At 35.2% G+C, this 12402-nt stretch overlaps 1 protein-coding gene across 8 annotated transcripts in view; it reads right to left on the minus strand.

Moving 5' to 3' along the window:
• Positions 1–742: 742 nt before the first annotated feature.
• RBM26 (RNA binding motif protein 26) overlaps positions 743–12402 on the minus strand; it is a 55935-nt gene continuing 44275 nt past the window's right edge. For all 8 annotated transcript variants that reach the window (XM_075089425.1, XM_075089390.1, XM_075089407.1 and 5 more), the window contains 4 exons: positions 11407–11616; positions 9240–9326; positions 5765–5878; positions 743–1581 (listed from right to left, as the gene is read on the minus strand). In XM_075089425.1, coding sequence (XP_074945526.1) covers positions 1492–1581; positions 5765–5878; positions 9240–9326; positions 11407–11616 — 501 coding nt within the window. In that variant the 3' untranslated portion in view covers positions 743–1491. The remainder of the gene's footprint in view (positions 1582–5764; positions 5879–9239; positions 9327–11406; positions 11617–12402) is intronic.

Raw genomic sequence — 12402 nt, forward strand, 5'->3', positions numbered from 1 at the left:
CGAGATAGTGGTTTTATGCTGCACTCATTAATGAGTTGATGGGGGGAAAAAAAACCCCAAACCCCACAACTCTAATACTTGATAAATGCATTTTCTTTTGAAAACAGACCAGCAGAATGCCACTATAGGGAAATAAAAAACAAGTCTTTCTGTTGAAAGAGGTCCTTTACTGCAAAGGACTAGGCAGTTCCGCTCCCTAAGAAACGGAGAAACTTCAGACCTCACATAAGAGGCTGCCCCGTTAGGAAGAGTCACTTAAGTATTTCTGTGGAGTAGAAACTCTACTAACATTTCACATATGTACATTTTTAAATGATGGATATTCACTATAGTGTGAACTTAGTATCTTCTGAGTGTTACTTTTGAAACAGAAAAATGTAATCATAGAAACACAGGAATAAAAAAGATGCATTATGGTGCGTAGTCAAAGTTTCTAGAATAATGCCTACCAAATACTCCACCTAATGTATTTTCAAAATTACATTTCAGTACTGGATATATTTTTGTGGGATCAAATTTTCTTCTAGAGTTGCACAGTGCAGGGATACAGAAGAAATTCCTTATTGTTGGAATATTATTCTATGTTCTATTTGACTTAAATCAGTTCAAAATTCAGAAGACATCCAAAGGCTTTTACGTAACAGAGCACACACGTGTGTGTTAATGTAAATGAAGCATCATTATGTTGAGGTTTTTTTATATTCAATAGCATTTTAGTATAAGTGATAGTGATTAGAGCTCCTTTTGTGAATATGGGGGTGGGGGTTGCCATTTGGAACAGTCTTTTTTCTTTTCTTTTTTTTTTTTCTTTTTTTTCCTTTTTTTTTTTTCATTATGAAGGACCATTGCCTTTAGCTTTTTTGGTTATTGCTTTTTTTTTCTTTTTTTTTTTGAAGACCATTCCATTTCTTTATTTTTTAACATCTTAAAGTCATAAGGACTTATATGCAAAGCAGTCATACACTTTATCATTAAAACCCATAGGTAAAATACATACACAAATCCAACAAAAGGCTAGTACATAGTAAAGCCTAAGCATACTACTATGCAATATTATGAATACATAACTTTAGAGACTTCGGTTTAGTACTGTTATCTATTCATTTCTGAAAACATTCACAAAGATTTTAAATGCAAATTTTCATTCCGTATCTGGAATAGAACAAAAATTACCTATGTTATAACAACTTTTGGTCATTTGTGTTTGACCAATTCGGTAAATTACAAAGAACCCAAAGAATTCTGTAACTTTCTGTAGAACTATGTAATAAAAACATTGCATATGTTCCTAGTATGATGTCTTTAGCAATCATTTACTGAAATGTAACTCAAACATCAATCTCTCAAAACGTATAACTGACCAGCTGCTTTTTAGCCTATATCCGAATCCAACTTCATCGCAAAACCCCTTTAATACAAAGATGCAGAAGTACATTAGGTAATACTAATGCAACACAGGTGCAGTTCTAGCATTGTCATTGATCAGGTGAATCATCTTCTCCATGAACGAGATTCATTATCCTCCTCCTCCTCATCATCGTCTTGAAGCAGTGAGTCATCCACCAAAGATTCTTCCTGAAACTTCAAGAGAAAAATGTGACATTACATTGATCTTTAACATTTTCTGGTGTCAAAAGCAAAATACAAATCCCTGATACTTGCGATTTAATAGAGAAAAAAAATTATGTTTTAATTGTACACAGTAATGCTTTCAAAAAAGTATACTGTGTATTATATACATATATTAATAAATGGTAAACGGAACATGTTTTTCCTTTTCAGTGGACTTCAAAACGACCAGTACACATGCACCTCATACTTAAATAGCTCTTCTGATTCTTCAGCATATCATTTATGCCCAAGCTGCAATGTTCCCATGAAACTTAAGATGATATACAGAAAACTAATGTTAGTTTTTGCACGTTCACAGTAATTATGCCTGTTTTCACCTAAGAGCTTAATCCACCTGTTCCACAGTATTAAAAAGACTGAATCTGAGACACATTCATTTTGACAGCTTAATCAAGCTTAAAGCCAATATAAAAATTTAAAAGACTGGAGCAGGGAGACAGATATTTACAGAAATTTAGACAAATATATTAACTATTTTCAATTGCTTTCAGTAACAACATAGTAACTCAACAGACTTCACAAAACCCTGAATATTTCAGGTTGACAATTACAGGTTTCAGAGAGGCAAAGTTAAAAAAAAAAAGATAATCAGTGAGTTGTTTTGTTGTTTTAATTTTTGTCTACATATAGACCCAGGGGTGTATGTACAAGCTATCCCCTGCCTTGGAACTTTTTTGATGATTGCACCTATCATAGCAATATCTGCACCAGCTAAGGAAAGGACTAACACACAAGAATCTCTCTTCCTAGCAAAGTCTCCCAGCTGTTATCTAACAGTTACAGTCTTCCTTGCTTATTCTTCTTGTCCCAGAAATTTTAGGTTTTTGCTACAGAATTTCCAAATTCAACAGGAGGCGTGAGGGTTGATTTGTGAAGTTAGGGCACTTTCTGGAGAGATGTGGGACTCTAGGCTGAAGAAAGCCTAGAACTAAGCCTTCTCTCTTTCCAGTAAGCTGTTTTACAAGAGAGAGAAACTACCACCCTCACTACCTGTGGAAAGTACATTTAAAAAGCAGCTCTGTTGACACCTGACCTGTCTAACAATGTATGCTTGGGTACTCTGAGCCAGACTAAAAAACAGAAGCTTTCTGAGGCCTTAGCCTCTTTCCCTGGTGTCTTTATGTCCAGCAGGCTAAAATATGACAGAGCTTTCAAAAAGGAGTCGTCTTGGGCAGCACACAGTGCAGAACTCTAAGGTGCAAAGGCTGCATGGTGGTACGGATGATCAAAAAGCCTGGAACAACTTCCGTATAGGGGAACAACTATAGGTACTGTCTGGCCTGGAGAGAAAGGATCTGAGGGGAAGAATGACAGGAGTCCATATATATTAAGTGTCTCGGAGAAAGTGAAGAGAGAATGTTGGTTTGCTTTTTGATGCAAGAGCAGGAGACACAGAACTTAAACATGCAAGTGGCAGGTCCCATATAAAGATACTTATTCTTGGTAGACATAGCTGAACAGTAGTGTTCCCTGTTGGAGGACATTACAGATGCTATTTGGATTCCAAAGAAACTGGACAAAACCATAAACACTGATCAAGGGCTTTCAACTACAAAAACACCACATCTCCGGCTCAACAGGTCCCTGAACTGCAAATACCTGCTGACTAAAAGCTTACCTCTACTTACACATCTTATATATCTCACAGATCTTATACATCTGTGTTTGACTCGGTAGAGTCAACTCTGTTCAGCCCCCAGTTGTAGAATGTAAGGCATCTAGGAAGATCAGGTGCTTTCACAATTAAGTGGCTACTCACCAGAGGTTTTCTATAGCATGCAAGTCTAAGAAACCTACCTCAGATTTTATGAGTGGATTAGGAACTGTATTTCATAATTAAGAATGTCACTCTGCTGAATTATCTACCACCTCTCTCGCCCTCCCCTTTTTTTCAAAATCAAGGTACTCTAGATTCAAGTCTTAAGCCTGCTATCCCTTTTTAGCATAGTATTCCCTAGCTGAACTAAAACGGTAGTTTAGACACAGAAAAATGAAGGAAACGTTTTTCATGTGTTTACAATAGCTGCCACACAATGAAGTTAAGTAGCATGATGAACTGTAGGCACAGGGTCACAAGTACATCAATCATGTTAAAAAAAAATAATCTGTAAACACTGGACCAAGTAAGAATCCTGCAACACTATTAACAAAAATATAGGTAAACTAGTAGTTTTATATTACACATTTGCTATTGCAAAGATTTCAGCAAGCATGCAAAAGCAAGGAACAGCTATGGCTTTTGATTCAAGATCAACTCCTATACGTTTTCCACATGAATAATTAGCCAAGGAATGACTGTAGAAACAGCTCAGAGACAAATAAAAACAGTTAAAATTATAGAACAGAATCAGATCTCAAGAAAAGTATTAGAAAAAAATAATCAGGGGAGAAGTATCTCCCAAAAAGATAAACATTCAAATAATTAAATTATTTCTCAGTAGTAAAAAAGCTTGTCGCTTCCTCTGTCTACTTAAATTTTGAAAAGTTCTAGATGAGTCCATCAGTTTATGAATTACAGAAAACAGTTTCATGCAGTTTTTTCCCTGAGTTTCCCTTCCATACCCGATGACTCCTGTTAAGGAGAACACCACCGCTGAAACCAGATATATCCCACTATCACAAACACTTCTCAGCTGACAAGATGCCATCAAGCATGTAGGCCCAAGGTCTTTATAAATCTGCCCTTTCCCTTTGCCAGGGCCCAGCTCATGTAGCTACTATCTTCATTCCCCCTTTTTTGCTACCTATAGCCCAAACATTCCCCCCTACACTCAGTGTCTTCAGATGGGGTTAAAACATGAATCTCACTGTAGTTCACTTACCAGTGAACCTGTACTTTCCTTCCTTTACTCTGCTGAAGTGTTTGTACATCCCTCCCTGCCCTTCCTTCATCATGCAAAACGGAGAAGTCTCAGTGAAATAGTTCCTCAATGGGACTTCTCAATAAAGTAGACTCCTTGCAGCAACAAACTTTGTTGTTGGTCTTTACAGGAAATACATCCCTGAAGGAGAAGTGACAAAATAGCTAAGATGCTCTGAAGATTCCCCACTGTAAGCTCCTGTTCACTCACAGCTCATTACTATCTGACAACACTGGAGGCTTACATATACAAGGGAAGTAATATTTAGTACGTCAGAATGCACAAATGCCTAATATGAATACATAGTGGTGGAAGTAGTCTACTCTACCTGTCTTTGGCTGGCATGCTAAGAAGAAATTAGTATTTTTGGAGGCAGAAAGCAAACAGACAAACCGGCTTTCTTCAGAAAAAGAACAGAATGCGAATACAAAATGTAAACAAACTAACCAAATTTGGTTGTATCAAAACAATCTTGTGAAACTGCTCCTATGCCAGGTTTGCCAAAATATCATCAGAAAAAAGATACAGACAAAATACTATTATCAAGTAAGTCAGTAAGTTCTTTTCTTCAGCTATTATATGCAATTATGTATACACAGTTAACTGACAGTAAATGAATTTGAAAAAAGACTGCTTGGCTTCTTCCCCAAGTGACATTTGTATTTCAGAATTCACAAACATTGGTATTTTGAGTGTAACGCCTTGTATGCATCAAGAAATGTTGTCCAACTATTCCTACATTAACCAAGTAATACTATTTGGACAAGTCTTTAATATCCTTCATGTGCTATGAAGACGACTAACACTGAACAGGGGTACTTTAGATGTCTGAATGAAGTTAGCAAATGCTCTAAATTATTCTTTCACCTGTATCCTCCAAGCCGTATCTCTCTATAAAGGAAGATTAGATTCTGAAATTTGATCCTCTAAGAAATTACTGCCTAAAGTAGATGGTACAAAAAAACATGTTTTGGACAAAATCCTCAGTCTCTCTCATCCAAGCTCAAACACACATGTTCTATTTTCTAGACATATTCTTGAGATTTTTTTGTTGTGTAAGAAATGAAACACTTCTGCAAGGAAACAAAGTATCTGTACTTGCAACAGCCTAGCAAACAAGAAATGTATTTATAGATAAATCCACTTTCTGATATCAAGAGTTAGATTCAAAAACCGAAGAACGAATCAACAGATCATTTTCTTTTGAAAAAGCTACATTATTTCATCTGAAAAGATAAAAATGAAAGGGAAAAAAGAAAAAGCAAGCTTACTTCTTCTTCATCAGGTTCAGCTTCTTCTGTTTCAACAGCTGACATACTAGCAACTGGCTTGTTCCATGCCAACTTTAACTCTTGTCCTTTAAAACGAGATCCATGAATTGCAGCCTAAAACAAGTTTAAACATTTTAGTTACGTATTTCTTCCTCAGGGGAAAAATTAACTTCAGTAATACTTAAATGCCAGAAATAAACCAACAGCCTCCTTTTTCAAAAGAAAATCCAAGTTGTAGTACATTCATACTGAATTACTGTTAGTAGGTTAAAACAAACCAACTTCATTCACTGCACGAGGAACTCGCACATCCTTTCAGGAAAACTATTAAAGTACATTCAGAAGAAAATAAGCTTTGAAAACCATAAAGCATTTGCTGATGTGGGTAACATACTGAGCCAACACCTTCCTGGTTTTTAATATTAGCTCGATGGGTTCTTCACCTTTCAAAGACAGACACCAAACTTTTAATGCATAACTTACTGGAAGAAGCAAGACATCCCACTAATATAAATTATTTCATATGTATTTTTATATATATATATAAATACATTTAAAAACCCCCAAACAACTAAAAAAAAAGCCCCTTTCTGATTACAACTTAATCTACTGGAAAACATTCCACTTCCTGTAAAGCTGTTGTAATTGAAATGTAAAAATTTTAACTTATGGGATATTCATGCCTTTCTAAGTACCAGCTGCATTAAGTGGCTGCTTTGGAAATAGTATGTTCAAATTAAAGTAACATGAATGAGCATAAATCAGCGTTAGCAACATTCCGAAATAACCGTCATGGTCACAGAAGATTTATAGTACAATCTGAAAGCACAGCATAATGTGAAATGTAGAAACAATTACATGTTCAATGACATCTGAACATGAATTGTGTGATATTAAAGTCCCCAGGTATAAATTTTAAATCTGTACATATAAATTTATGATAAATTTAAAAGATTCTATGCTTATTAAAATGCAGCTCAGGAGCTTTTTGTCCATGGTCTCATCACAATGTCACACAACTAGAATTTTTAAAAGTACTTATACGTGACATTTAGGTCCAAAAACAACTTGTAATCTTTGGAAGAAATTACTACTACATAAAAATGCAACATTGTACAACAGGGAATCTTCCTCTTCCTTCTAGGCTAAAACATATACGGTCATAAAGCTTAGGCCTATTTTCATTTAAGAAGGTAAAATATTAGCTGCATTTACATCACAATTGGCCTCAACAGAGGTTTTTAACGATTACCTTCTACAATTTCTCCAATCGCCAGTCTTAAAGTCTGCTTTAGTACTAAACACAAATTCCAGTGGAATTATATTTAATATAGAAGAATATCTTAAGGAGAATACAGACTGTACTATATTTGATCAAATACAGTTTTCATAGAATTTTAATCTAAAAATGAAGGTGCAGCTAGACACAAAGTTATTTGACAATTAAAACGTTTAATGCTAACTAGGTTGTGGACATCTCACACACACATCATGAATTCTGACCCAGCTAAAATATCCCCACTTTCAGGAGCATATTCTGAACTTCACCTTGAATACAGCTTGAAAACTCCATCTATTCTATTCATGATGATTGAGGAAAAACACACTGCTTTTCAAATGCAGTGAAATGCATCATGTATAAAAGAAAAAAAAAAAAAAAGGAGGTACATAATGTTGACTTCAACCTTTCCACCAGATCACCAAACATAACTCCCTTTTCCCCCTCTCCACATCTTTTCTTCATTCTCTGCCCAACCTTCTTTTTTGGGTGCTTCCTATCTCTACACTTCTACATTTGGTTCCAAAATACTACCATTTCAGCTAAGGCTGAAATGACTCTCCGTGCCAATTTTTAGGCAAAACAAGTTATAACAGTAAAAACTGTACTTTGCTGATAAACAAGTATCTGTAGTAAGATACTGTCAAGAGCGCAGTTGTGAATCATACTCCACCTGCGAGAAGGACAGACTTTATTTGGACAGTCTATAAAATCAGATTATTGTTCTAGGCGACCTATTTTTATTTTCAGGGTATCAGAAGATCCTTGCAATACTTAGAATATTTCTTACATAAAAGACAATGTCAAAGAATACGAAGTTGCAAAATGAAGTACCCCATGTCAGGAAGCACCAAAACTAAAATTCCAACCGTAATTCAGTCCACTTGTGAGTATACTAATTATGACAGCTTTTACCTGAAAGCAGGTATTTCTTATTCTCCACAGAATTTTTGTTCATAGTTGAACTGTGTTCCCTCAATACAGTTGTACAGCACTGGTTTTTCCTATCAGTCAGTATATACTGTGTACCATTTATCACACTTCCTTTTTTACAGAATAATTACCACCTCTGTACAGTTAGTGCTCATCATTGCTGTATCTAAGAGTTTCTCAAACAAAAATTCTGTGTTTCTGTAGAACATCTTTGGCACACGTATCAAATTGTTTCTCAAAATATGTAACCACAATGATACTGTAAGTATCCAAAACTATTGTGATTGGCTTAACTTGTATTGTAAATAAGAGTATTTCTGTCTATCAGGTCACTGGTAAGTCAAGATAAAGCATACAAAAAGAGGATTCTGGCCAGACAGAAAAACTGTGTTCAGGTGAACTCCACAAGATGAACTTCGTGCAAAAACAGAAACTTTGTGCAAAATATAAATATAAAATGAAATCCTTCCACACAACCATACCGTAAATACCAATCCATTCTTTCTGGAGTCCCTATTATTTTCAGGATACTCCTTTCCAACAGTGATGCAAGGATTTTAAAGAAAACAATATCATTTGCAGAACAATTATGGTCATGATTTTGCGCAGGTTGACATACTGCCTACACCATGGACTGAACAGGGCAGGAGTCCTGCTGAGCCAAATGATCCATATGTAAAGACCCAATGATCCATATGTAAGGATGCTGAATTATGACATACCTCAACTCTGGATTTTAGTCTCTGAAATTCTATACTTCTGTAATTTCCTAAATTTCTAAGAAATATGCTAAAAAAGGAGAGGGGGGGGGAAAAAAAAAGAGAGAATCCTATCCCACCAAATCACGTTTACACTATCACAGGTTTTCAGGCAAAGGTAAATAAAACTGATCCCAAACAAAATATATAAGCTCACCCTGCAGGATGTCAGTGAAATTTCTGGCAGACTGTGAGGATACCAAGTCTTCAGGTAAAAACAACTGGTAATTAAGTAACGATGAGCCAAGACATCCAGCTATCAATTCTCGAGTGTTTCTCTTAATTTCTCCTATATCCTGTACTTCAGCTTGCTATAAACACCCTCATTTCCTAAGGATTTCAGTAGTTCTGACAGATTTGTTTAATCTAGAATTAAATTTCTGTGTCAGACTTTTAAAATATTTTTAAACAATTAGCAGTATTAAACTTAGTCAAATATAGAAGTATAATGTAACTAGAAAGCAGTTGAATGTTACAGAATATTTTCAACAGAGACTCTACTCACAGCTTCAGCTTCTGCTCTTGTCTTAAAGGTAATCACCGCATGGAGGGAAGAGTCATCTATCTGGCAATCTTCAATTTCACCATATTGCTTTTAATAAATAAAAAAAAAGCTTAGTGAAATAGTTCTTCACTTCTAAAAATGCTGTCCTAAACCAAATGCCCTCAAAAATCATAAAATTAGAATAGTGTACCTTTCCCAGCCTTAATGCCAGAGTACTTGTCTTTGCAAAGAATACAGTTACTTTTACTTGCATTTCTAGAACACAAAATTGCTGTAGTCTTTGGGTTTCCTGATTGTAAGCATATAGGTATGAAGTAAAATCATGACAGAAAAAGAGGTGGTTCTGCTTCAATACTTCTCTTTTGATTAAAAAGAAGGGATCTTGAGATCATTCCATCAGCCTATTATGAAACTTTTCCACAAAATCATTTATTAGACGCAGGGACTGCAGAAAGTTTCAAAAGTTGATTTAAGCACATTAAGAACCTGACCCATCTACTACTGTAATGGTCTGTGTGGTACCACTACGTTTAACGCTGTCATCACTGTAAGCTGCCAATGCCCAACATATCTGTACAGGTGGAGTGCACTGCTGATGTGCAGAGCTGTGATGTGATGTATCACAGAAACAGAAATACAGCTCAGTGCATTTGCATGGAATTTGGAGCAAGTTTAAAAACAGCAAATGCACAACCTGCAAATGAATTAAATAACATTTTTTTCTCAGTGTTAGACTACTGACACTGAAAAGATTTGTTGATGCTACTAAGGTTTTTCTGGTTAATATTTTTGTTAAAGATAGCAAATTTCATACTCCCTGCAATAAAACCAAAGTATAAGAAAACGCTAAGTTCTGAGCAAATTTATGACCGCAAACTGACAGCACACAGCAAGCTTTTACCAGTGGCAGATTCTCTGTCTTCAGTTTTATATTCTTTGCAGTCAGCAAGCAAAGTACATAATGAAATGCAAAATATGAAAGGTGACCAGCAAAATTTACTTTAGCAATATCCACAAGGCAGACTAAACCACAATATAGTGCCATAGATCAAAAAATAACTCTATTCTTATACTCATCATTGACACTAGACTCAGAAATGTCCTATGATTGACCACTGGATTTTACCGCTTCATTTTAAAGTTTTATGTTCTTAGTTTTACACCAAAAATTTATAAAGTCATTGCTCAAACATTTGGTCCACCATACATCCCTACAGAAAGTACTTCTGTTCCCCTTAAATACACACACACGCACATATATAGGTATGTATAAATGTTTGGTCTGTCATTCATCTCTAAAGAAAGTAATTTTGTTCCCCTTATGGGTATGATGGTTCCCTTTTCATTCCTCTATATAGGTATGATGTGGTATATTTAAGGGGAACAAAATATATATGTACGTTTATGTATGTGCATGTGTACACACACATATATCTATACTCCTGGAAGCATGACACCTTAAAAAACCTAGTATAATAGCGGTGGGTTTTTTATAAATTTATGTTTACTATGTTTGCACATAAAAATTTGCTAAAAATTATGTATGTTGGTTTATAATTTTTTAGAATAAAAATAGAAAAAAATGTAGAAAAATCTCTGACTTTGTAAGCTTAGAGATGAACAGACAGAAACCTTTTGGCTGCCCTGCCAAGATCTGGATATAGCTGTACAATTTTCATCTTGATTCTTAAATTTATAAAATTAGGCAAAAGCATTGAAAATTTTTGGTGAGAACTCTCATTAAGCACTTGGTTAAGATACTTCAGTAAAGAAACAGACTTCAGGTATTGAAAATTTGGCACTGAACCAGCCTTTGCTCTCACCATCCCTTCAGTTATTTTATCTTTCCACACCTAAAAATTTCTAACAATTTTACATATATCCTGAACAAACAAATATTTTAAGTCATTACTTTATATTCCCAATTTCATTTCTTCTTAAGAAAAAAAAAAATGCCTTGTAAATGCTATGCGGTTACAGTTATAACTAGTTGCATCAATGGTGTAACTTCTCATTGTTTCACCTTTTTCTGATGCACCCTCTTTTTCCATGAACAGGCATATCATGGTAAAGATTCATTCCTAAACGGCATTTCCAGATTAAGTGAATCAAGAGAAAAGTAATTCAATAGAATGAAAAGAACGTAAAAAGTGAAATTGCCACATACCGCAAAATGAGGAAGAAGATCTTCTCTATCACTTTCTGTAAATGCAGAGATTTCTAATGCCCTAGGTCGATGATCCACCACTGCATGCACAGGAACTCCTCTGCCTCTACCCCGGCCTCGTATTCCTCTACCTCTGCTACGTGATGCACCCCGACCTCTTGCATGAACCCCTCTACCACGAACTGAAGAAAGAATCCCTCGTTTGGCAGCCTAAGATGTTTATACATAACATATCGATGTATTAAAATTCATAATCTAAACGTTTAGACAGAATTAAAAAATACATATTCTGATGTTTCCTAAAGACACCTCCCCAAACACGCCTCAGAAAGAGCAGCTTACAGGTCTTAAAATAACAAAAGGTGAACAACTTAGTAACACTGAAAGCTAATACTGTTAATTAACAACAGATCAAAAATAAGGTGGAAATAGGAAAAAAGAATCAGGTATTAAAAACAGTTATCAAAAAAAGCCCTTATCTGTGAGGATAATTCTTCTCAGGAGAAAGGAGCTACAGTATAACATTTGAAATTTCATTAACAAATTTTCCTTATCTGGTGAGTAACTACTAAATTTGTATCTTTATCTTTGCCTCTTAATTAGTCTCTGAAAATCCAGCCAGGGCTTTTATTTTAACCAGAATTAATCCAGCTTTTGGCCACAGAATTGTGAGATATGAAACAGAGGCTCTAAGGAGCACCTCTAACAACAAAGTATTTGCTAAAAAGTTGGCTCTGCGTACTCACTGATTTCCATTCCCACAATACCTGTGTATGCCTTCTAAAAAACTGGCATGCAGTCTCCAAGAAAAGTCAAAAGGATGATGACGGTAAATAATTTGCCAAAGTTATTTTAAGTTTCAAAAAAAGCACTTTCAAGGACTTAATTTCAATATTTATAACAGGAGAAAAGATCTTTTCAAACCCAAATATATCTGATGTAGGAATCAAATGTTAAATGAAATCACCATAATAATGTTTTTAACATATCCTACAG

The sequence above is a fragment of the Phalacrocorax aristotelis genome, chromosome 1 (assembly GCF_949628215.1).
Source record: "Phalacrocorax aristotelis chromosome 1, bGulAri2.1, whole genome shotgun sequence".
Classification (NCBI taxonomy): Eukaryota; Metazoa; Chordata; class Aves; order Suliformes; family Phalacrocoracidae; genus Phalacrocorax; species Phalacrocorax aristotelis.